The 27,588-nt window shown below is 37.1% G+C and overlaps 2 protein-coding genes across 3 annotated transcripts in view; one reads left to right on the top strand and one right to left on the bottom strand.

Moving 5' to 3' along the window:
• Positions 1-27,588, bottom strand: part of si:dkey-206f10.1 — a 168,827-nt gene that overhangs the window by 127,132 nt on the left and 14,107 nt on the right. The window lies entirely within an intron of this gene.
• Positions 21,619-26,840, top strand: pimr132 (Pim proto-oncogene, serine/threonine kinase, related 132). 2 transcript variants are annotated; one of them, NM_001114685.1, is given in 8 exon segments: positions 21,761-21,999; positions 23,493-23,707; positions 23,753-23,975; positions 24,295-24,437; positions 24,725-25,103; positions 25,443-25,619; positions 25,738-25,826; positions 26,293-26,560. In NM_001114685.1, coding segments are annotated over 8 exon segments (1,383 nt in total). In that variant the 5' UTR covers positions 21,761-21,863; the 3' UTR covers positions 26,314-26,560.

Genomic DNA, 27,588 nt, shown 5'->3' with positions numbered 1-27,588 from the left:
CCTGGAGAGGTTGTCCGAGAGGAGTTCAGCTCCAGCTCTGCAGGGGTGCAGCCCATCAGCACGGAAAAGCCTAGAACGCTCCCAGAAAAGATTGAAGTTATTGGCAAAGAGCACCTTCTGTTCTTTACACCATTTTAATAGCCATTTATTCTGAGGAAAAAGTCTACTGAACCTTTCATTTCCTCTGCGGTAAGTAGGAAGCAGCTCAGAAACGATGATCTGCATGGTGGGCGAGGTGCGGGTCTCGATCTAGCTCCTGAAGTTCCTCTTCAGGATCTCAGTCTGACAAAGCCCGGTGTTGTTTGTCCTCACATCAAGGACGACAGCTCCGATGCTCTCGCCAGCGCTCAAGTAGCAAGTACCTTAGCAAAAACATCCTTACCATGAGCACTGTTAAAGCAGTGAGTGCGTATGTTGTTACCTTTAGTGGAAGCAGCACGGACGTGGCAAATGATAGAGTCACTGATGACTGCCACATCGCAATTTGTCTCGCAGAGGGGGGAGAAGCAGCTCTCCATGGCCATCTCGAACACATGAGAGGAGAAGTTCTGACCCGAGACCTGGTATGCACCTTACATGGCTGCACCCAGGGGCTACGGTAGCCAGGTGCCGGAGTGAACAACCCCTGGACAAACTGCGTCCTCTGTGCGCTAGGCCTGGACAGAGAAACACACGGGTTGAGTTGGATGGAGTGTTGAGATTGTATTACACACTTACCTCAGATGAGCGAGCCGCAGCCCGGGGGATGTTGAGCACGTTCAGCAAGGCCCGTTGTTCCCGTAGCTGTGATCACTTCATCTCGAGGTCTTTTCTCTTTTTCAGCGATAGTATCAACTTCATTTAAATGACACAAACATTATACTTAATATTTTTGAGCTCAACTTATATAAAAGAAATACATTATCCTTCAGAATGACGCGGAACACAAAAATAATTCAGGTGGGTCTGTTGACGACTCCTCATCTACAATTTCTTTGCGACCCTGCTTGCGTCATTTGGCTGCCCCCAGTTTGAGAACTACTGTGTTAAATGCTAAGCTGTAGTCGATGAACAGCATTTTAATATTAGAGTCTTTATTTTAAAAGCCAATTGGAGGTTGAAGAAAATTGCATCGTTCGTAGAGCAGCTTGGAGTAATGCAAACTAATGTAGTGTGAAGGGATTGAGCGTGTTGGGGAGGCTGGGCTTGATATCGTGCATGAATAACCTCACAGAGCACTTCATCATGATTGTAGTCAGTGCAATGGAATGGTAGTTGTTTAAACAGGACACAGATGATATCTTTGGTAACGGTATGATTGTTGTGGCCTGTCTCAGCGAGGTGTTTACTTTCTGTTTAGACATTTGTCAGCTGTGCAGGACAGTCTTTAAGTCAGAGGTGGGCAAACTACGGCCTGCAGGCCATATAGAAAACTTGCCAGAAACTTAAAAGCCCAGCAAAAGACATTTATGACATTGATCTTTTCAAGAGTCTGTAACGAAAACTAGTTATGTGGTGGCACATAAAATTGCAAAGCACAGCAAGCGTTCAGAAAGGGAATTTGTGAAAGACTGTAAAATCCACCATAGCTTATCGCGGGGAACAACTGCCAGGCGCATAGAAGTAATTGCAGAGGATCTTGTTTTCAAACTTTAAAAAAAGGGGTTAGAGGAAAGGACAGACACTGTAAACTGTCAACTTCAGATTTTTGTCAGAGGAATAGACGAAATTTTAAAATAACAGAAGAACTCTTTGGGATAGATTCAATAAAGAGAATGACCAGGGCTGTGGATCTGCATGACAGTGTGTGCGCCTGACTGGAAAAAAATAATCTGCCATGGAGAAAGCTGACAAGCGTCACACAGATGGATCACCAAATCTAACCGGTAAAAAAAACAGACTGCTTAAAAGGCAAGACAAGACAAAATAAAAGACGAAATCCTGAACTCAGAAGACCTGATATTTCTTCACTGCATCATACACCAGGAACCGGCTTTTCTAACCAACCTCGCGTTCTGTGTCGACACACTGAGGCATCTGAATGATCTAAATCTGAGGCTTCAGGTAAAGGACGTTTTTGTGCTAGAACTGTACATCAACGTGAAAGCCTTCAAGGCAAAACTTTTACTTTTCTCCAAACAGATAGCCAGTCGAGATTTATCAAATTTTCCAACACTGAATGAACTAAGCACACCAGTAAAACTGTCTTGCATTGAGAGGTACAGCAACGTTTTGATCGACCTGAATGGGGAATTTTCCCATCGCTTCACAGATTTTGCAAAAATTGAGATTTTACTTGAACTCGTCTCTTGCCCTCTATATTTAAAAAGTGAGAAAGCACCTTCACACACACAACTGGAACTGATCAACATGCAGTGTGACAGTACAATGAAGGAGAAGTTTCATACCACACCAATTAACCAGTTTTATGACTAATTGGATGAAATAAAATTCCCCAAACATTAAAAAAACATGCACAATGAATGCTTGATTTATTTGGGTTCACATATGTGTGTGAACAAACCTACTCAGTAATGAGCTACAACAAATCCCATCGCAGAGCAAATTTAACAAACAGCCAATTGTCAGCTATTCGGAGGATCTCTACATCAAAGATCACTCCAGATTTTGAAACCCTTGCAAGAGAGGGGACCAGGCTCGTTTTTCACATCAACACACTCATAATAACATGACTTGGAATAACAGACTAAGATTTTTCTTCCGTTTTATCTCATAGCTTTATGATTGGTATGAGCATATTATAGTATTAGAGGCTTAAATGAGATTGTTGTACATTTGGGTCAAATTATATAATAATTGCAGGTTAAATGTGTTCCTTATTGTCATAGAATATATTTTCCATGCATACATCCACTTTAAAAAGTTATTTTATCAAAGATTTGTGGTTTCATCAAGTTTTATGTTGATTGATCTGTATATTCTAAAAGCAGTGCAAACTAGATTATTGTAAATTTGACTGAATAGTAAACTTTAAGAATTATTTTGAATGTTAATATGTTAATATGAGATTTTTTTTCTATCAGACAATATCTTTTCTATTCTCCACTGAAAAATTATTACATTATAATTATTATTATATTTGATAAGGAATTATTTTATTGTTTCATAGACCTTTTTCTTGGCTGCTGCATGGAGGGGACCATAGCGATCTTCCGGTAGAATGGTTAGAACTTTCATCTAGCATTTAGAATAGGTGATTTGCGCTCTGAAAATGGGTTTCAATAGCGTTTTTAATGGATTACAGAGTGCTTTTGTGACACAACTTAGAAATGCGTCTGTTAAAGCCGTTATAATCTGTCAGATGTGGTTCAAGCACGAGAGAAAAACATTCTCCTAGTTAACGTGTCTGCCGCCAGAAATACAGTGTATGTGTGTTTCCCTGGCCTGTCAGCTGTTTGCTCAGTGGCTCTTCAACACACACATACACGCACACGCACACGCAATACTTCACCGCATTATAGAGCAAACCAGATTACTGGCATGAAACTTAACAGGTCATGCAATTTACAAAAATGACCAATAAAGGTCTGTTACTGATACTCTGCTGGCTGATTTGCTGTTGATTCTAATCGCGAGTCGTTAATGTTTCATTTCGTGTCTTGTATTTTTGTGTTTTTCTGTCATTTCGAAATGACACTAGCCTATATTTTCATTTTGTCACAGTTATTAAATCGGTGTGTTTGTGGGACAGTACAGGCTATGTGTGTGTGTGTGTCAAACATTTTGGTGAATTACATTTGTTTAAGTAGGTTATATATTTGAAAGAAAGAGAATCTGTTGACTTTAGCGATGACGAGGCTTCATTTAAACTGCAGAAGATGCCGTCTGACAACGAGGGGGAAATGCCTCACAGCAGCTGTTTTCCATCCCATTAGATCACATTTCTTTAAACAATCAGTCCAGGAGATGGTGCTGATGGACAACAGTATTAGTTTAAAGATGATAAAAGCAGGTAAAATAGATTAAAACCATTGTTTCAAAGCTGTCCAAATGTGATTTTTATATGCATCAGCTGCCGACCGGAAGTCTTAGCATTCTCCTTGCACAAACACGCAGAGCATAATGGGTAATTTTGCATTCCAAGAAAAAGGTCTATAATGATTGATAAGTAAATAAAAATAGCATTGTAAATTAATTTGACTTGTAAATTTGACTTAATAATGACTATTAAGAAAAATCTGTTTTGTGTTAATGAGACATGTTTTTGTCTGATATATTACATGTTCCATGCATACTGCCACTATAAATAAAAGTAATTTTTTGAAGGATTTGACATGTGGCCCTTCACTTGCCTTGCAAAACTTGATGCGGCCCTTGGGTCTAAAAAGTTTGCCCACCCCTGGCCTAAACTTGACAACAACAACAGATGTAGAATGTATTTAAATAGTGTAGCCTATAGTTTGTTATTGTGTCTTCTGTGAAATGTAGTAGAAGTGTAAAAGTATAGGCTGGCTACTAAAGCATATATATATAAAAATATAAATATATATATATATACAGTGGGTATAGAAAAGAATCACCCCCCCCTAAAAGTAGTTGCAGTTTGTTGCATTGTAGCCTGAATTGAAGACAGACACAGTTTTTGTTTAATCTAACTGTATTTACTTAGTGCAACTTATAACACCCAACCAGAAGATATAACACCAAAATGTCAGAAAAAAACTTACATATAAAAAACAAAATTAATTGGTTGGACAAAGGATCACCCCCTTGTTTCAGCGTTTGGTTGAATAACCTTTTGCTTTAAATACAGCCTTTAATCTGTTGGGATACGTTTCTACTAACTTTGCACATTTAGACTTGCAATATTAGCCCACCCCTCTTTGCAGAACTGTTCAAGTTCAGTTAAATTTGATGGTGTCTATTTGTGGACAGCAGTATTCAAGTCATTCCACAGATTTTCAATGGGGTTTAAGTCTGGACTCTGACTTGGCCATGCCAGGACATTCACCTTTTTGTATCCATCTCCTAACTTGTGCTTTATCCCAGAGATCTTTTGACAATGCCTTGCCATCCATAGTTGATGGTTTGCTTCAGTTGCACTACCTGGGGTTGAAATGTTACACTAAAGCTATTTTCATGCTGAGCTGATCAAATTGACCACCAATGAAAATGAATATGTGTTGTTTGTCGTTAAGAAGGTGATTAGCTACACCTGGTTGAGTTTACAAGTAATTTTTAGGAGGGGGAGCATCCTTTTCACAACTGAGTGATTTTGTTTCTGTGCTAGTTAATTGTTTTCTGACATGTTGGTGTTATATCTTTTACATGGATGTTATACATTGTACTGAATAATTACACCTAGATAAAACAAAACTGTATCTGTCTTCATTTCAGGCTACAATGCAACAAAATGTAAATATTTTGAAGGGGGGTGATTCTTTTCTATACCCACTGTATGTATATATATATATATATATATATATATATATATATATATATATATATATATATATATATATATATATATATATATATACACATAAAATGACAGCCTCAGTTTGGTGTGGTTTTCATCATGCAAAAATTATTGGCTTTGGCTTGTTTTTCAGTATCACATTTGTTTGATTCTTGTTACAGCATGCAACAAGCTGTGTGTTCCACAGAGAGGACTAAATGTCAAACAACTTATCAGACATTGTCAGAAAGTACCAAAAGTTATTCTGAATTGAGAATGAATGTGCATTTAGGCAAAGGTCATTTGACAGTTATGAAGTTTGTTGCACCATACATAGTGAATGTGGTTGCAAATCACCATCAGCCACTTTACACACTGTGGAAAAAGTTCAGCATCAGTGACGTTACATGCGGCTGTGACTGTGAGCCTGCATGTCTCTATGCCAATGCTGCATGCTGCAGATAACAGACCGGACCAGAAGACTAAAGTCAACTAATTCCAGTACTTGGCCGGTTGATCGGTGCATCTTTAATTGAAATATATTTTATTTCCTTCCTAATATGATATATTATCGTCTTGTTTTGTAAGCAGTAAGGAAATCAGAAAATTGTTCTCAAAAAGTATGTGTTGTTATTCATTTAATATAATCTAAATATTTTCCTGTCATACAACCGCACAGGCTGACATCTTGATTGCAATATGTAATTGTGCAGCACTAATAGCGCAAAAAAACAGAAATGATTAAATACCAAAGGCATTCAGTATGTCATTCACAAAATAGCAAGGTTTAGACTACAAATATATATGATGGAAATGATGGTATTTAAGCTGTAAACATGATGTCTGTTTTTGTTTCAGATGGACAACAAGGAATGAGGAGAAATGTCCTTTAATGGGTGGCACTAGCCAGTCCAACCACACCATAGTCCTTTAAATTATTTACACTGGCTTCCAATTAAATATTGTGTACATTTAAAAAAAAAAAACATTTTTAACTTATAAAGTGCTCAAAATTCTCAAAATTAGACAATTTACACCATCTTAATATGCATAATCCTTCTTCCCTTTTAGGATCAGCTTCTGCATGACCTCTTGCCTTCCCATGAGCAACAAATAATTATTTGGGATCATGAGCTTTTGTTTATGCAGCTCCCTACCTATGAAATACACTTCTAATCGAAATTCATCAATAGTTCAAATTTTCTGGTTTTAAAATCTCAACTAAATGTGTTCAGGGAGGTGTTTATGTGACTTCATTTTTAAAAAATGTGCAAAATTGGAAGCAGATATAAATGATAATGCTAAAAAAAACGATCACAGGACCAATCCAGGTCCTTATATTTATATATCCCCCACAGTCCAAAGACATGTACAGGTGAATTGGGTAGGCTTAATTGTCCATAGTGTATGAGTGAGTGTGTGTGTGTGTCAATAAGTGTGTGGATGTTTTCCAGAGATTGGCTGCGGCTGGAGGGGCATCAACTGTGTAAAAACGTGCTGGATAAGTTTGTTGGTTCATTCTGCTGTAGCAACCCCGGATTAATAAAGGGACTAAGCCAACAAGAAAATGAATGAATGAATGAATGAATGAATATCTATCTATCTATCTATCTATCTATCTATCTATCTATCTATCTATCTATCTATCTATCCATCTATCCATCCATCCATCCATCCATCCATCCATCCATCCATCCATCTATCTATCTATCTATCTATCTATCTATCTATCTATCTATCTATCTATCTATCTATCTATCTATCTATCTATCCATCCATCCATCCATCCATCCATCCATCCATCCATCTATCTATCTATCTATATATGAGCAATATCACACGAGTAGCAGTGCGAGAGGCGTGCCTTAGCGTCCCACCAGTGCTGATATACAGCCATATCGCACTGGTACTCGTGTGATGTGTTTATACAATAGCCCCTTTCACGCAGTGATACCGGTAAATATCCGGAAAATTTCCGGAACTACTTTACCGGTATATTCAAAAAAACGCTGTTCACACAGGCGAGGACGTTATGGAATTTTTCCGGAAAAGAGCATTCACACATCCATCGCAAAATGCCGGTAAATTATGACATCATTAACCAGAAATTACCTCTAAACGGCTGTGCTTGTGTTTGTAAACATTTGACTACATTACAAATTCTTCGGATGGATCAGTATTGAGTACAACTCTAATGAAAACAGGGAAACACTTTCGCATGTCGAGATGTTCATGATATGTGTGTGTGCTGGCGCTATGGGCGCTCATGGGCACACGCAAAGCTTGAAGGTAAACAAACAACGGATTATCATAAACATTTTATCGATAATTATTTACACAACATTAAGAAGGAACATAGAAACATTATCTGACTAACATCTAGCAGCTAAAGGTGTCTGGAAAAAATATTCAAAGGCTTTTATTCTCATAAACCGCGCGCACGTGAATGCGTCTGACTGTTCTGATTGGCTAAAGCAGGTGTCTCACGTCAGCCCGTTCTAGACGTGGACGCGCTTATTACGGCAATCTTCCTTCTGCATTCACACAGCACAGCATTCCGGCAAATTACCGGTAATGTTACAACTTCTCTTTCCGGAAAATAGCCAGAACGAATTTACCGGTATTTTCAAAAAGGGCCTGTTCCCACATACAACCTTTCTCGGAAAATTGCCGGTAATTTTCCGGAAAGGTCTGTATGTGTGAAAGGGGCTAATGACTGCACAATCATGTATATAAATAAGAAAATCAAACACTGAGAGTCTAAAAACCTGTTTTTATTAGAAACTACTTTCTTCCGCCATTCATTCAAATCTGCAGCTGACGTCAGAATAGGAGGAGCCTAATTCACCAACGTCACTTTAGAGCTAGTGTTTGAATGACTCTCTATAACGTAATGTCTAAAGTGATACCAAAGTTGGCAACCCGGGGGTGTTTACAGACTGTACCAAAGAGGGGGGTGGGTAAAATTACCAAGCGTCAACCTCCCGCTCTCCCTTGGGAAGCCAATAAGAAAGTAACTAAAACTGCAATTCATCGACTCGCCTTGAGAGGCTGGCTCCAGGAAGTCCAGGTCATTTCTGACTGCAATGGGAAATTAGCCATTTTTACAGCTGTTAAAAACATGCTTACAGCCTGGTACAAAAGATGATTTTGGTGCATATAGCCATGATTAACCTTCATGACAACTGTGAGGGGGGTGAATTTTTTTTATAACTCATCCGTTTCGTTTTTATTAAGTTATATTAAGTCTGCATAATTAAGGGTGTGGCCACTTGAGGGACAGCTCAGTCTCGCTGCTCGCTGTCTCGTCACCTCAGCTGATTACGGCTAATTAGCTGATGAACTCGGCATATATATAGCATTTTTGTGTTGGTTAATGTTTCTTTACACAGTCAATTGCCTTTTATGATTATTTCCTGCAATTATCAAATGATATAGCATGCTGTGTGCACTTAATTGTGCTCACAAACCACTCACGTGGCCTCCGTTTCCCTAGTGAGTGAAATCATATACTTATACACCATCTCTATAAATGTATTTGTTTTATTTAAGATCATCTATCATTTATAATGTTCTTTAGAGCTGTAATGCACTCCAGAATCTGCTAGATTCATTAGCTGTAGGCTCTAGTTTTATGCCTGGATTTCCATCAATAGCCTTGCATTTACTAACACAGACTATATTTGAAGTGTTTGGATGTATTTCGCGTTTTCCTTCTGTTGAAAAACGTCATAAGAACAATGTTTAGTGACTCTGTGTATTACAGCAGTGTTTTTAAAAGTCTAAACACTTGTACTACTTGTACTAAGCACATGTGGTCAGAACACAAACAAGTCGCATGTAATAAAGTATTAAGCGTTTCTCCCAAAGTAAAGCATGTCTGCCAGGCCCAAGCTAAATGCCAGCAGGTGTCTGTAGCTTCTCTCACTCTCCGCCTCTTTGCCCTTGTTTGATACGTGTGAACAAAATGGCGATGGTTGGCTGCGCCTACTTGTGGCTTCTTTTGCGCTCTTCACAAACCTATGGGTGACGTCACGGATACTACGTCCATATATTTTACAGTCTATGGAAATTACGGGAGTTTTCTGGAAGTAATAAAATACCGAATGGTTGCGGCAGATCTGAAATACAGGATACTCCTAGGATAAAATGGGAGTGTTGGCAGGTATGCTTACCAGTTGAATAATAAGGGTGTCACGATCCTCCAAATACTCGATTCGATTACATTTTCGATTCTAAAGTCACGATTCGATTCGATTTTCGATTATTAATTAATTAATTAAATTAATTAATAACGAATTAATTATTAGTAGCCTACCGTTTAAATTACCTGACTTGCATGGTCTTTGTTTTACCCATAAACAAATCATACAGTAAATGAATAAAGGTAAGTTACACGCATAATTACCACCTGTCAATCACTTTTTTCTGCGGGACTCGTGAATAGGCAGTGATCTGTGTCGTTATAATGGCGTCGGTAAAAAAGGTGCACAACCAACTGGAACCAGCCAACAGTATCTGAGGTGTTCGCTAAAATGACTAAGTACAAGTGTAAAAGTAAAGATTGAAGCAGTCTACTGATCCGCTGACTGCCTGGACCCGCTGTCTGTGTGTGCGTCTGTGTCTGTGTGAATGAGTGTGTGTGGTCACGTGATGTGCGTTTTCAGCAGTAGTGAGGAAGGAGGGCTTCTTAGAAATGCTATATGCCAGTGTGGATGTGGATCGTTGTCGTTCTAAAATGCCATTTAAAAACAAAGACATATTAGTGTAAACAGGGCCTGAGTGTGTATTTTTCGCGAGCTGATGTGCAACGGGTGCGGGGAGGAGGATCGCGATGCGCCCATTGTCTATCAACCCAACCGTAATACGTACATAGCAGAGCTTGCAAACTGTGTTTTTTGTTTTTTTTTTGTCGACAACACGAACGTTGTCAACATAACTCACTGGAAATCCAAAATACTTCCACACCGGCGACTTCATTGAAAGAGGAGAGCGTTTAAGTTCTGTCGACGGGTCTCCTGCGTCTGCAGTTTAACAAGCCCTTCAACAAGCCTGTTTTTTCCCGCTTGGCAAGCCAAGCTGACGTGACATGGGGGCGTGGCAGCATCGACGATTCTTTTTTTTGATTCGATAATCGAAGTTGAGCATAAATTTCGATCAATTTCGATAAATAATCAAAATCGTGACACCCTTATTGAATAATAATTTGATAAGCTGTTGTTAGAAATCAGACTATTATAATCTTCTAAACAAGAGCTTATTATGCGGTTCTAACGCCATCTTGTGGATAGAAAACGTCAACCGTCTTTGGTCTACTCAATGGCAGGCTAATGGCCGCCGACGAACTCGAAATTGTAAATATTTTAAAATAGGCACTATTCTTACAAATAAACTGGATAGTTGCAATCTAAGCAACTACATTCTCTACTTAAAAATCCTCAAAAGTAAATTTTGTTGTCTAATAGCAGTATTATTTTTCAAATTGTAGTGTCTCTCTGCTTGTTGCTGGTTGTATGCAGGTGGAGTAATACACAAAGGGTAAAGAGGCTGTACGGGTGCTGATATTACTAAAAATACCTCACGGCGAACAGCTAATCAGATTTGAGACCAGACAGAACTGATGTATAAATATATTTCTAGACAATGTGATCTGTTTCAGCAGCACTTTATTCTCTTTGTATATATACAGCTTACACAGACTATATAAACCGTTTACAGTCCCACACACTTTACTGAGTCTTGTTATTGTAACACAACAAAGCTTTTCCTAGTTTAGTCTTTCTGTGTTTCTTGACCCTAGCCTTGTTTACTCGTCTTTGTTATTGGTGCCTGTACCGACTATATTGCCTGTGATCCCCACTATGTAATCCTTATTGTACTGTGTGTTCTTGTTTGACCTTTGCGTCCCTGACTATTCTAAATAAACTGCACGTGGTTCTTCACTTCGTTGTCACCCCGACTCCCCAGTGGTTACAATATATATAGGGTTTCCAATTCGGCAACAAAACTGGACAAGTAATTGACAAAACAGAACTTCTTCTTGCCACATTTTTTTTAATAAATAAAAAAATTAAATCAGCTTATTTTAAATTATAAATATTTAACTAGCCAAGTTATTAACCAATCTGAATTTCTATTAGCCACAAATTATTAATCAATAAACTATCAAAATAACAGCTTCTATTGAAATATATTTAACCAAAATATATATATTCTTAGTAAATTGTTCATATTAATGTTCAATTCCTTACACCAGTGGTTACCAAACTTGTTCCTGTTGGGCCGGTGTCCTGCAGATTTTTGCTCCAACCCTAATCAAACACACCCGAACAAGCTAATCAATGTCTTACTAGGCATACTTAAAAAACACCCAGGCAGGTGTGTTGAGGCAAGTTGGAGCTAAACCCTGCAGGGACACCGGCCCTCCAGGACCAAAGTTGGTGACCCCTGCCCTACACCTTTAGAGCAAAAATGTACAACATTTTGGTTTATTCAACAGTTTGTTCTCCCCAGTGTCAATATAAGATGCATGTTCACAAGCACTATGCAGTGACATACACCTCTCGGATGCCAGCACACGACTTCCTCTGTTAAAAAAAAAGCACAGTCGCATCAGAGGTACAGGTATTACGCTAAAAGCACAACACATGAATGTGCGTCCTTTACTGAAACTAAGGGGAAGAAACTGTTGAATAACAATAGCCTAAAAGTATTCTTTTATAGAATAATTACAGAATAGTATTCTCTTAAGCTTCATAAAATTCTGATTGAACCACTGAAGACACACATGGTCTGTTTTAAGGATGATGTTTGGTATTTTTCTGGACAGTTGACGCAGTTATGAACCTAGTCGGAAGATGAGAGAGCTCTAAGATTTCACTAAAAATATCTTGATTTGTGTTCTGAAGACAAATTAAGCTCTTAAGGGGTTTTGAACAACAGTAAGTAATAATGACACACTCTTCATTTTAGGTGAACTAACTAGAGATGCGTGGATGGCGGTTACAGCCGCGGAATCCGCGGATAAACCGCTGATCGGGTGGATGACGTGACGAAAAATAAAATTTTAATTAAATTCGGTGGTGGGCGGTTGTACTGTTTTTGTGAACATAGCTGGCGCACCAACGAAAAAGCCTAGAACTGACTTCACAGAATGAGAGGAGGAATCGGATACACTAATTCTGGATGAAGTACAGAAGTATTCCCTAACAAACTTCCGTGTAGACGGATCAGCAGAGGAAAATCTACTTTCCTTTTAGGAGAAACAAGGCCAGTCATTCCCACGACTACAGCTCCTTGCCAAAAGAATTCTATGCATTCCAGCAACAAGTGCTGCGAGCTCCTTCAGCGCAGCAGGGCCAGGCGCTCTCGTCTGAATGTTGAAATGATGTGTCAAAATGCGTTTTCTATTAGGCTACAATAATAATAAAAAAATTGTACAGTACAGTGTGTTTAATTTAGGCTATTTATTTATTTTTGTCAGTGTGCGCCAATTGGAGACGGAGTTCACTGCTGATATTCTGAGAGCTTTATAGGGTGCTTCTCATTTCTTATTTGTGTATCTTCGTTTCCTTTCCTTGCTTTCTTTCCTCGTCTTTCCACCCCTATAGGATGCGAGGGAAGGACGCAAGGAAAAGACTCAAGGACCGAGGAATTGAATCAAGTGAAACCACACGTCCTCGTATTGTTTAGCGTCACTTCAAAGCGTCAATTAATGCTGGATTTGACTTGCACGTTTGAATTAACTGCATGTCATTAAAGTCATTCTCTATTTTCTAATAATCAATAAAGAAACATTCATTTAATAATAAAAAGGAATAAGCCATTCAAATAAAGAGCTCAGTCAGCAGATGGCGGGCGGGTGCGGTTTTAAAATTTGGTCAAAAATGTTAGTGCAGATGGATTGAGGACGGATGATGAGTTTTGGGATGCGGTTGCGGATGAAATAATAGCCCATCCGCGCATCTCTAGAACTAACCCTTTAATATTTGCTTTAATACAGTTCTCATGTACCACCCTCTTTAGTTTAATGTTTTGCTAATGTGGTTTATGGTTGGAGGACATCATTTATTGGCTATTGATTTATTATGTTTGTTGATAAAGATGATTTCATAGTGGATGAGAATAACAAACCCTGTATATATAGGTGGCGAGGTCCGTTCCTCCAGGTGGTCCCACTGGAAACTGCCCATCCTGAAGGTGGTGCTGAGCAGAAAACAGACAAAAATCAGCCTTGGGTGACAATCCTCACAACTGAGGAAAGTTATGATTTTGCACTAAATTTGCAATAAAGTCACATTTTTTTAACAAAAAGTTATCCCTTCATGTTATTAATCAAGATATTTTGTATAGTCTGACTAAATGACCATTCACACCACTAACACAATGACTAAAGATAAGCGTGAAACACTTTTCTGAAAATCCTTCTGAATGGTGTCTGTGAGCGCAGAATGACGATTAAATTCTGTGATAATATAATCCACCTATTTATCTGCATTTTGGAATATCATATAAGGTGTGCATACATTTGAAAAATGAGCATTAAAAAAAATTTGTGTGTACAACTGAGTAGTATACAATTGAAGGCATGGGTTTTCTGATGGATGTCCACTTCAGGATGCAGTAACATATATCATTTCTCATGTCTTAATGATTATGAGTAAAGTTTATGTTTAAGGATATAGATTATATGATGACCTTAGTGTCATCCCTTTTCAGAGTACTACTGGAATAGTATGTGTGTGATTACTTTTCCTGTATGCCAAACAATTTGTTTCTTCAGGATCTATTAAGCTAGGTCAGATGTCATGGAGATCTCTTGAGTGGACCTGGACTCTTGAAGGATTGGAAACAACCGAGTTTGCTAAGTTATTTGCCATTAAATGCATGAAATCTTTTAAAGTTGTGTCAAGTGTGAGTGTGTGTGTTCTATTCGTTTGTGGATCAGTATTACAGGTCTGAGGTCAGCTCTGAATATCCTAGTGGCTTTCTGACTTGTGACCTAATCATTGGAAGATATTAAGAATTACACACAAACACACACAGAATTTTTGTTTAAGTCTATCTGTGTTTTAACCAATCAGGTTAAATGTGAGAGTACAATTGTTGTCGTTTTGAGATTGTAAGCAGAGCGGCCTACAAAATCTTTAGCTGCATCCCAAATGGCACACTATACACTATGCACTCATGCACTATGTACTTATGCACTTACACACTCAACAGGATAGTACATGTATGTAGTGTTGTCCCAAATGGCACACTAATGTTTTTTCACTAAACGGAAATTCAAACCGTTTCCCTGATGACGTTTGACGGTTGCCAAATCAGTGAAATAAACGACCGAATTATCAAATAATACCTATCGTGAGTATTGCCGCATTCACCATCGGGAGGCGATATAATCACTCTCGTAGGAGAATTTTGCTTTCTCCATCCAAAATAAATAAAGTTATCCAACATGTGCGTCCGATAGCTCCGCCCCTTCCGCTACGTAAGCAAACCTGCGGTCGTTGAGTGCGTGAAGTGTCCATCATTACACACTTCATTTTAGCGGCTGAATGAGTGCATCATCCGGGTAATTAAAGTGCACTTATTATTTTAAGAGTTTTCAGTGTGAACGCACTACTTACACTATTTATACTACAAAATGGCGTAGAATAGTGCATAAGTATGCGATTTGGGACGCAGCTTTTGTCAGTGTTAAAGCTGGCTTCTGCTGCTGAATTTGCAAACTATTTTCAGTAAACTTTCTTTTTTAATTAAATCTCTGACCCCAGCTCTTCTTCATCTGACAGACTGGGTTATTTTTTGGGTTAACACTGTATATTTCCTCTACACTTTATCTGATAAGACATACACGTGCATAAACTATGACGGAAACACATTTATCAAATAAATATCAGTTTTTCAGGAAGTGACTCCTTGGTTCTGTTTGACTTATTGGATAGAAACTGTGCTTTACTTGCAAATGGGTTTTAGGTAATATTCCAGTTTAGCACATAAATCTAATTCACATCTTTAAATGGAAACATAGCTACTGCTTGGCATCACTTAAAGAGATTTACATATACATTTAGTCATTTAGCAGACACTTTTATCCAAAGTGACTTACAAATGAGGACAAGGAAGCAATTTACACAACTATAAGAGCAACAATGAATAAGTGCTGTAGACAAGTTTCAGTTTTTTTTTTAGTACAGTTAGGGGTATAGCCAGAGAGGCAATTGCAGATTAGGAAGTGAAGTGGAGACAAAATAGTTTAGTTTTTAGTCGTTTCTTGAAAATAGCGAGTGACTCTGCCGTTCTGATGCAGTTAGGGAGTTCATTCCACCAACTGGGCAGATTGAATGCAAGAGTTCGGGAAAGTGATTTCTTCCCTCTTTGGGATGGAACCACGAGGCGACGTTCATTCACAGAACGCAAGTTTCTGGAGGGCACATAGATCTGCAGAAGTGAGAGCAGATGAGAAGGAGCAAAGCCAGAAGTCACTTTGTAGGCAAACATCAGAGCTCTGAACTTGATGCGAGCAGCAACTGACAGCCAGTGCAAACGGGGGAGCAGCGGAGTGACATGTGTTCTTTTAGGTTCATTAAAGACCACTCGTGCTGATGCTTCTGGAGCAGCTGAAGAGGTTTGATAGATTTAGCTGGAAGCCCGGCTAGTAGAGAGTTGCAGTAATCCAGTCTAGAGAGAACAAGAGCTTGAACAAAGAGTTGAGCTGCATGGTGAGATAAGAAGGGTCGGACCTTTCTGATGTTATAGAGTGCGAATCTGCAAGATCGAACAGTTCTAGAAATGTGGTCAGAGAAGTTTAGTTGAAAAGAAGAAATCATGACATGAGAAATCAAATTTACCCTGACATATATTTGCCTTTTCAAAAGTGATGTGCAAAATAAATATTGTTAATGTGCATATAAAAATCACAATGGGTCGCAATAATGAGTGATTTAATACAAAATGATCTTTGTGTGTCTGTCACTAGCACAACCTCTGAAAGACATTACAGCACATCAGGCCATGCAAAATGTACTTGATAATGTGAAACCAAGACGATAGACATAAGAAACTCTGTATTGATTTTAGCTTGGATGCTGAAATATGAGCCAGCAAATGAGCCATTTTACAGGAAGAGTTTAATAGTAAATTAAAATCCTGTCATCATTTACTCACCCTTTACTCGTTTCAAACTTAACCACTGACTTCATATCATTTGTTTTTCCTATTATGGATCTTTGAATGTTTACAATATCCTCTTTATGTTCAACAGAATAAAGAAACTTATAAAAGTTTAGAACCGCGAGAAGGTAAATAAATAGTGAGTAAATTTTCATTCAAGATGAGACACAAAATCACTATTTATATGAAGTAATACTAATCAACAGTCAGCGGATCTATATTACTTTTCCCTGTAAATAACATATGGTATATAATTAATGTAAGTAGTGTTCTTTAAACATGCTTATAAGGCCCCAGTCATACATGATTATTGCGTATATGTGGTAAAAGTTGTTGTTCATTTAGAATAAATATTATTATAAAAGTTCCTGATTAATCACGATTTATTCCTCTATTTTAAATGTCTATTTTATGCATGAAATTTTGTGTATGTTTAGTGAATGAGACTCAATGATTGTAAAGCATTAGCTATCCACTATTTGCACCCCTTTACCTAAACACACTATTTCAGGCTTGTGGCTTAAAAGTGTACAAAATCAATTGCGAGAACTTTTACCTTTAATGTGCCGTCCTGCTGGAATGACCTGCTTAACTCCAGCTGAGTCTCTGGTAGGGCTGCACGATACTGGAAAAAACAGACATGTCAATATTGAGTTTTTCTGCTATTTCTATATTTTGACATGAATATAATTTCACAAGATAACTGTAGTAACACTGTTTGGAAAGAATTCATCATTTTACTTACATTTTACAGTTGAGTGCATAAAATATACAAAATTACCTGAAAAATATATTAAAGCACGGATGAAAACAATGATTACACTGAAATAAACAGCACTTTATGTTTTTTGTCAAGTAATGAGGTAAAGGAATTCAATAATCAACTGTAAAAAACAGCTCATGGAGTCTTTTTGTACAAATAAACACAATCATTCTTTCTTAAAGTGGCTAACTTAATACTTTCTTGAGCCCAAATAGTTTAAATTCACTTGAAATCTTAGTCACAGGCCTTGAAAACATATCAAATATCTTTGACACTCCAACAATAGCACTCCCTAATGTATTCTTTAACTGTTTATTCTGTTTGTCCTGCTACCTTGTTTATTTCAAGATAATAAAAATACACACAGCTAAAATAACTAAGACTTGTCACTGCATCTACATCTTGCTGTTTTCTGTTGATCTTAAGTGCTTCTATTATCTTCATGCTTTAGATAAAATCCTCTGCTAAATGTAAATCTATTTAAAGTTCAGTCAAAGCAATGGAAATACAAAGAAATCTGGTTTTTGATTTGATGTGTTACTCATTTTATTAGCCACAGTCAGTGTTATCAGGAGTGTTAATAAAGTGAAATGCTTTAATGTTTATCAAGAACACACTCTAAGATCAATAATAGTTGTTTTTTTTACCTGCATTTCCTCTGAAAATAAATACAAGCGATGAAAATCACTGAAGATGTCTGCTGTGGATGTGGTATATGTGTCCAGTTTCTAATGTTCTCCATACGCTTGAGTCTGCTAAAAAACAGAACAAAGAGAGAAACTTTAAACAGCTCATTTGTGTCAAACATCAGAAGAATCCCAGCATCAGAAATAAACAGACGGTTAAAACATCTCAGACTGCTGATTAACTGTGAATGACTGTTTTATATTGATTATATAAATATAGATACTTCTGCAAATCTGTTTATTGGCAAAACTGGAACTATTAACTATTTTAATAAAATAAGATGATGAATGAGTGCACCTCACTGAATGTGTAAAGAGAAAACATTAAATAAAATTTTAATTAACAGGAAAATTCATGGATGCCATGCATGCAAAATAACAGATTGAGATTAGATTACAAGGGGGTGTAATTGTATTTACAATACCTTGTTGAATTTGAGTGTCGTGTTTTATTATCATGTAAATATTGTGAGCTCACTCTTGTGTTAACGGTTTAATAAAAGTGTTAATAAAATCTCTGCAATACACATGCTCATTATTCAATTAGAAACATTTATAATTTTCAAAAATTGTGCATAAAAATATTCTAGTGCATCCGAACTGTATTACACAATAATTAGGTTGTTAAATTTCTGAATGATAGAGATAAAAATTAAGCATGTACACAGATACTATTATGGCAACTATCAAAACTATCGAATAAAGATTTATGAGGAATTGTGTAACATTTATTAAACATGTTTGAATTTTTATCAGATAATATGCAGTCACCGGCCACTTCATTAGGTACACCTGTCCAACTACTCATTAACGCAAATTTCTAATCACGGCAGCAACTCAATGCATTTAGGCATGTAGACATGGTCAAGACGATCTGCTGAAGTTCAAACTGGGCATCAGAATGGGGAAGAAAGGTGATTTAAGTGACTTTGAAAGTGGCATGGTTGTTGGTGCCAACCGGACAGGTCTGAGTATTTCAGAAACTGCTAATCTACAGAGATTTTCACGCATGACCATCTCTAGGGTTACACAGAGAATGATCTGAAAAAGAGAAAATATCCAGTGAGCGGCAGTTCTGTGGGCGTAAATGCCTTGTTGATGCCAGAGGTCAGAGGGGAATGGCCAGACTAATTCGAGCTGATAAAAAGGCAACAGTAACTCAAATAACCACTCGTTACAACAGAGGTCTGCAGAAGAGCATCTCTGAACACACAACATGTCCAACCTTGTGGCGGATGGGCTACAGCAGCAGAAGACCACACAAGGTGCCACTCCTGTCAGCTAAGAACAAGAAACTGAGGCTACAATTTGCATGAGTCTTGATTTCTGCTGCGACATTCGGATGGTAGGGTCAGAACTTGAGGTCAACAACAGGAAAGCATGGATCTATCCAGCCCTGTATCAACAGTTCAGGCTACTGGTGGTGTAATGGTGTGGGGGATATTTTCTTGGCACACTTTGGGCCCATTAGTACCAATTGAGCATTGTATCAAGGCCACAGCTTCCCTGAGAATTATTGCGCACAATTATTGCGCACAATACTTCCAGCAGGATAATGTGCCATGTCATACAGCGTGAATCAGCTTAGACTGGTTTCTTGAACATGACAATAACTTCACTGTACTCAAAGGGCCTCCACAGTCACCTGACCGTAATCCAATAAAACACCTTTGGGAAGTGGTGGAACAGGAGATTAACATCATGGATGTGCAGACGACAAATCTGCAGCAACTGCGTGATGCTGTCATGTCATTATGGACCAAAATCTCTGAGGAATATATCCAGTACCTTGTTGAATCTATGCCATGAAGGATTACAACAGTTCTGAAGGGAAAAGAGGGCCTTAACCGGTAGTGGTGAGGTGTACCTAATAAAGTGGCCGGTGAGCGTATATTCTCTTGTCTGCGTTTTAAACTCCAGAAGTCAGAGATTAAACCATTAATTTTTCTAGATACATTTTTTATGTGTCACCTGTTGCTATAAAGCCCTGAGAGAGTAACTCCATGCATTCCTTTCCTTGCACATATGAATGAATGATTTAAATAAGATAATGCTTAACATGTAACACTAATGGTCAAAAACTTGGAAACATTCATATTTTGTTTATTGTTTCTGAGGGAAAAATATTTTCTGCTCACCATAAGGCAGCGCTTATTAGATCAAAAATACAATTAAAACAGGTGAAATGCCAAATATATTTTTCTTTTTACAATGACTGCTTTCTGTGTAAATGAATCTTTAAAGTGAATTGGTTTATTTGCATAATTATTCTTGTCTTTGGGTGTTTTCAGTCTTACTGTTAGCTTCTCTCTTACTCAGGCCCAACAATGTCTGGATGCAGACGTGATGCGATCTCAGCCATGCATGTGCATTTGAATATATGTATTCTCCCGCATTCACACTTTCTCTCGCATTCACACTTTGCTGTGGATTAAAGACAGAAATACGCCAAAATATGGTTTAGAAACTGAAGGTAGGACAAATGAAAGAACTTCCTGTATGTATATATCTCACTGAAATTAAATATATGATTTTATCATCCTAAAAATGTTATGAGCATACTCTTTAACTGTTTTAAATGTTGACTTTTTAATTAAAGTGTTAGTATTTTTTTGCAATACAGAAGGGGACACACTATACTCATTTATGCTGGACACTATATGTTTGTAAACCCCTTTTTTTATATGAACATCTAAGATCATAATCCACATCATGATCCCTGTAATGAATATTCAGAAACAATTCTCAACAAACATGCAATAATCTGCTTTCTACATACTTGTGGTGCTTGGAGTTGTGTTCTGCCCTCAGTCGCATCACATTCTCTGTGTATATTTCCTCTGCATCCTATTAAACCAAGAACAGCAATGTTTAATATTATTATGATTTACAGACACTCAGACATGTGCAGAGATAGACACCAGATTTCTCAAAATCCAACATGAGAAAGTGATAGTCCAGGACACTGACTGAATCCAGGACAGACCAAAACCACATATATAATGTTTACATAATTCAAACACTTCATTAATAGTTATTTTCATAATACAGTTAATAAATCCAACATTTGTCATTCTTTTAACAAATAGATGTGAAACATAAGTGTCTATACTCAATATTGAACATTAAACATTATTAATAACATCATTATTATATATTTAATCTCTTTGTTGTCAAATAACAGAACAAATTCTAATGAACCAGTAATTTATAAAGCCAAACAGGAATCAGTGAGAAACGCCGCCATTTTATTAATCTCAGCATCACATTAACGTTACTTCTGTATTTGCAGGATAACATTAGATGGAGTTTGACGATGCAGATCTGCTGATTTTAATAGAAATACACGATCATATCTCGTGTTTAATTTGTATACAAGCGCTTATCGCAAAAAACTTACATTTGAAGTAACGTTACAAAATAAATGCTAAGACAAATCTTACCTGTACATGTATTTACACGACTCTGATTAAAAACGAATCTCGAGTTCACTAAAAGACCAGTAATGATTCATCAAACAGGAAATATTTACGAGTCAAACAAAGATTTCCTGAAAAATCTGTTTATTTTGCTCCAAAAACACCCGTGAAGGAAACACACAACCGCTAACTAGAGAAGATTAAAAATACACAGCGCAAAACTGACCAATCACGTATCAGTTGGCTGGGAAACGCTGGAACACATTCGAATTCTTACTAGACACCTCTTACATTCCACATTCGCCATTACTCTTACTTGAAAATTGTCTAGTTGAGTTGTACAAAGTTCGCTTTGAATAATTTGCTTTTCTTGTATCGTCAATTGATTTCTCATATTTAAGTGTACGGAAATTAAACCAAAAATGTTATTTACCGTACTCGGAGTTATTTCTCTCTTCCTGAGAAAAAGAAACATCAATTCCACCGTCTCAGGTCAAGATAAAAACTTCGACCGTCAAGAAGGATTGGTCACGGGATCCAACGTGGCCACCAGTGATGGTAAATAATGTTTTGTGTTATAAGAACATGTAGCTCATTTTGGATGCTGGAGTCTGTGTAGGGCTCTACACTGATTTACCTTAATGTAAAAATTATTTTTTAAGTGAATAATAATACTGGCCTTATAAAAACTGCTCTGTTTTAATCACATGTGGTGTCAAACATTCGTCACACAAACGTGGCTAATATGGTGCCAACAATAATATAAAATAATAGCTTTGTCTGGTTTCTAATCCAGATATCTCAAAATTCTTAAATAAAGAGTCTTTTTTCTAGACAGGCAAAAATATTGTCTGGTTTTTAGAAATAATAAGTTAAAAATTAAGTTATTTTTACCCTTAAAATACTAAAATTATCTGCCATCCATAAAGCAAAATAATGCTTTGAAATACATTTGACTTCCCCTCTGGCAGATTATTTAGCTTGTTTTAAGAAAACCTCAGTTCATTTGTACATTTCTGAAAACAAGACAGTATTTTTACTTGTCAAGAAAATGCTTCTTGATGTCATGTTTTAGACAAACTGAGTAAAGTATTTCTGCTTTGCATAGTTTTTCCATTATGCATTCGTAATCCGTAAATACAAAATCATTTTCTCTGCTTCAAGATGGAAGGGTTTGTTCACCCAAAAATGCAAATTCTGTAATTAATTACTCACCCTTATGTCACTCCAAACCCCTGAGACCGTCTTCCATCTTCTGAACACAAATGAAGATGTTTCTGAAAGCTCTCTCATCCTGCATATACAGCAAGGTTCCTGACTTGCTCAAAGTACATAAAAATACCACAAAACTTCCTCAAACAGACCAAATGCCTACAGTGGTTCAGTCAGTATATTATCAAGCTACAAGAATACTTTTGTGTAAACAAATTTATCTAACAGTTTATTCTCTTCAGTGTTGGTATATTACATGCGTTCACATTCACAAGCACTTTGCACTGATAAAAGCCCTGGATGCCTGTGCATGGCACTCTGTTGTTTGGATGTTTCTGGCCTTTGATTGAGTCTGGACCCACGCTATCAATGGAGGATGAAGGAGCTCTAAGATCTGCCTAAAACATTATAATTTGTTATGAAAATGAACAGAAATATTGTTTACTGCCATACAAAATTAACAAATAAAATATTAAAACCCTCACTGTGATTTGAGCTCGACACCCCTGTTAGATCCCTTGTCTCTGCTTGTAATTTTTAGTCCTAAACCCCTAAATCCTTCAGGAATATGTCCTAAAACACAATGCAGTGGTTTTAATGGATAACAAATGCTGATATTTAATGTTTTAATGGTTTTTGTAGTGGAAAACATGAAAACTTTTCTCATAGTTTTTAGTTGTTTTTTCCAAGCTTAGGGTTATCAACAACTAAAAGTAGAAAAAAAATACCTTAAAAGTCACTTAATAACTGACAGCATTGTTCATATCAATAATAAACACTGGATAAATATTATTCAAGTAAAACTGAAATATTTTGTTTCATATTGTTCCTTCCTTCAGGTCGAAAAATCGGTGACTGGTGTGAAGAATCATCTTTGCATCTGAAGGAACAGATCAAGGTTCAGACTGAGGAACCGTCACTGGAGGAACCTGTTGATGGTCAGAGTGAAGAACCATCACTGGTAGAGCCTGTCACTGTTCCCGGTGAAGAACAATCACTGGTAGAGCCTGACAGTGTTCCCGGTGAAGAACAAGCCAGCAAGTCTGCTAAGCCCGGCTGTAGTCATGATGACCCTCCAAATGTGGTCTCGGCTAAGCCTGGCTGTAGTCATGATGACCCTCCAAATGTGGTCTCGGCTAAGCCCGGCTGTAGTCATGATGACCCTCCAAATGTGGTCTCGGCTAAGCCCGGCTGTAGTCATGATGACCCTCCAAATGTGGTCTCGGCTAAGCTTGGCTGTAAAGATGTTGGCAAAAGTGCAACCTGTCAGACAGAGGGCGCTGTTCCACCAAAAAAGAAGAATAAAGACACAAACATCATTGGTAAGTTTACTATCATGACACCTCAGTCACCCAACACACATGCACATTTTAATAGTTTTAAATGACTTTTATGCTATAAACTGTCTTCAATACAGATTTTGTTCAGGGATAGCTGATAAACTGAGATGGAAATATATATATATATATAAATCATAAAAATCAAAATCATATATATAGGGAAGACAAAACTAAAAAAGGTTTTAGATGATGGGGTTAATTCTGTTGTTCTGACCCCTGATGAAGCAGGTAGTTTTAGATAAAGGTAGCACTGTCACTAATTCTCACATTTGATTAACTTCTCTTCTTTCTCTTTTCACAGAGATCAACTCACATCGCTATGAAATCGGTGCTGAGCTGGGCAAAGGAGGCTATGGAACCGTTTTCGCAGCGACCCGTTTACAAGATGGCCTTCGGGTGGCAGTAAAAATTGCAAATTTCAAGCCTAAGCGACTCTTCCGTGTTGTAAGTAGTCTGTGCTCTTTGCTCTGATTAACTGTTTCTATTTTAAACATGTCATATTAAAGGTGCTGTATGTAAGTTTTTGACTCTTTTAGAGCACAAAAATACCATAATATGTTTGCAGATATTTTAGAAACATGCTAAGTGTCAGTTAATCTCCTTTGAAAATGTGTCTGTCTTTGTTTTGCTCTCTATAATCTGCCCACTGGTTTTTATGTTAGACGTCACCAACAGTTTTAACAGGAAATAACTTTTCCATCCAATGATCTTAACAACTGTTTTTCTTCTAGGATGATTTTGACCAGCTACTTCCAGCGGAGATCGCTCTGCACTTTCTTGCCACTAAAGGCCCCGAGGTTAAAGAACTCGTTCAGCTTCTGGACTGGAAGGTGGAGGCTGATCGCTACTTTATGGTCCTAGAGCGGCCCACACCCTGTGTGAGTGTGGGTGATTTTTTAAGAGACCATGAAGGCAGGATCCCAGAGGACGTGTTAAGGAAAATCATGTTCCACACAACAATTGCAGCTGACACATGCCTCAAACGTGGAGTGTTTCACCGTGATATCAAGCCTGACAACTTGCTGATGAACCCACAGACCTTTGAAGTTAAACTGATTGACTTTGGTTGTGGTGTTCCCCTTACTGAGGACTATTACATAACCTATTTGGGTATGTAAATCCCTCAAAGCTCTAAGGAGCTCTTGTGATGAGGCTCTTAAAACATCTGATGTTGTTTATCTATACCAGGAGTGCCAAAGCTCAGTCCTAGCGGGCTGGTGGCCTACAGAGTTTAGCTCCAACTTGCTTCAACACACCTGACAGAAAATGTCTAGAATAATTAGCAAGAGCTTGATTAGCTTGTTCAGGTGTGTCTTAGTGGGGTTGAAGCTAAACTCTGCAGCACACAAATCCTCCAGAACCGGGTTTGAGCACCCTTAATCTATACTATTGTTTACATTTTCGAAAGAAAATTTAGATGTTGTGCTAATGAAAATCTCTTTCTTTCAGGCACAGTGCAGTTCATGCCTCCTGAGATAAAAAAGATTGGCTATTACTACGGAGAGCCAGCAACAGTGTGGTCACTCGGGCTTCTTCAGTTTTTGCTAATGTATAAAAAATTTCCAGAAAAGCGTGACCTCCGCAGGATGAAAAACAAAAATTATTACCAATATGGAAGGTCAGAAGGTGAGATCTCCACTTCAGCTAAAGATGGTTATGTAGGACAATTTGAATGTCAATGAAAAAAACATATTTAAACTTTAAGGTATTAATTAAATGTATCTCTTCCTTTTTTTCTACACAGAATGCTGTGATTTCTTCAGCTGTTGTCTGCAAACTAACCCCAGTCTTCGGCAAAAGCTGAATGCACTCCGTGCCCATGCCTGGTTTAAGGTAATGAAAAGACTTTAAAGGATTTTGTCATCAGTCAAATGAATCTGTCATGAGCTGAGTTTCCATTATAATGTGAAGCACATCTTTTCAAATTTCACTAAATATATATTTTGTAATTATAAATGTGAATTATGAGCAAATGATTTCCATTAAGTTGGTCGAGCAGCTGAACTGTAGTATTGGTAACCTCGTAACCAACAGTAAACAAGGGGAGTTTAATTGAAAAATCAAAGTTCCATTGACAAATGCATTTCCATCATGAACCCTTTTTCACACAAATCCAAAATGACCTCAAGTGAGCATAAAACATTTTGTGAATTAAGAGATTCTTATTTAAACTTGTTTCTCATGTGATACTTGAAAAGGTGCATCAACACAGGCTGATGGAAACCCAGCTAGTGTCAGACGACAGTCTTGTGTTCTTAAATGTTCTTTTTTTTAACAATTTAATTTTAATATGTTCCAGAGAATTATAAAAAAGATCTAGCATTTGACAAAGGACAGTTTCCAGAATCTCTCCCAGTTCAGTGCTGGATTCGGCTAAAAACTCCAGCACCTCCAACCATAAAAGAAGAAGCAGAGGATTGTGAGCCAACCTCAACAACATAGTCCTTTAGCTAAACATGACTTGATTCACAGAAAGCTGAACATAATTTGGTTCTGCAGTGTCATAGCTCTTATTGTAACATTTACACTGGCTCTAATTAAATTCCATGTAAAAAAAAAAAAAAAAAAGATGAAGTTTAAACCTTCATATAGTGTACATAGCCCTTCCCACACTGTAATACCATATCTTGCACTTCCACATGCTAAAATAAAATGTCTAATTGAAATATATATAAAAATAAATACCTCAGTCGTTCCCAGTCCAGGTCCATACATTTTGGGTGTCTCTCTCTAAAAAATATCATTTGAGCCAGAGGAGAGAGACTCCTGACCAAAGACTACTGGGATCAACTGATATATATACAGGGTTTCCAATGAACATTATCACTCACCAGCCAATTTGAAGAAAAAAGAAAAAAAAAAACTAGAAAAACAATTAATAAAATAAAACAATAAAAAGTAAAAATTAATAAAATAAAAAACATCATTAATAAATAAAACAATAAGTAAAAAATAATAAAATAAAAAATATCATTAATAAAACAATAAAAAGTCAAAAATAATAATAAAAAAATATCATTAATAAATAAAACAATAAAAAGTAAAAGATAATAAAATAAAAAACATCATTAATAAATAAAACAATAAAACATAATAAAATAAAAAACATCATTAATAGATAAAACAATGAAAAAGTTAAAAATAAACATTTTTATTCACAGTTTCTTCTCCTCAGTGTGATTATAGGGCACGCGTTCACAAGAACTGTGCTGTGACATATATCCCCCTGGATGCCTGCGCGACTTCCTCTCTGACTTCCTCTCTTAAAAACTTCACAGGCACATCCAAGGTTATATGTCAGAGGCGCAACACGTGAACGCGTGCCCTATACTGACACTGAGGGAAGAAACTATTGAATAAAGTTATTTTTGTTTTATGTGTCGTTCCCAGTTCAGGCCCATATATTTTGAGTGTCTCTCTCTAAGAAATGTAATTTGAGCCAGAGGAGAGAGACTCCTGATAAAATAAAAAACATCATTAATAAATAAAACTATAAAAAGTAAAAAAAATAAATAAATAAAAAACATAATTAATAAATAAAACAATAAAAAAGTAAAAAAAATAAAAAACACCATTAATAAATAAAACTATAAAA

Source organism: Danio rerio, chromosome 20, assembly GCF_049306965.1.
Source record: "Danio rerio strain Tuebingen ecotype United States chromosome 20, GRCz12tu, whole genome shotgun sequence".
Classification (NCBI taxonomy): Eukaryota; Metazoa; Chordata; class Actinopteri; order Cypriniformes; family Danionidae; genus Danio; species Danio rerio.
The sequence above is the reverse complement of the archived record's forward strand: the minus strand, read 5'-3'. Positions and strand labels throughout refer to the sequence as shown.

What these genes read in the sequence shown, in the direction of transcription:
- pimr132 (XM_073932727.1), top strand. Translation starts at nt 21,864, where the DNA reads ATGTTATTTACCGTACTCGGAGTTATTTCTCTCTTCCTGAGAAAAAGA. An exon ending in CTATTACATAACCTATTTGG is followed by an intron (nt 25,104 to 25,442) that starts GTATGTAAATCC and finishes TCTTTCTTTCAG; the next exon opens with GCACAGTGCAGTTCATGCCT. An exon ending in CCAATATGGAAGGTCAGAAG is followed by an intron (nt 25,620 to 25,737) that starts GTGAGATCTCCA and finishes TTTTCTACACAG; the next exon opens with AATGCTGTGATTTCTTCAGC.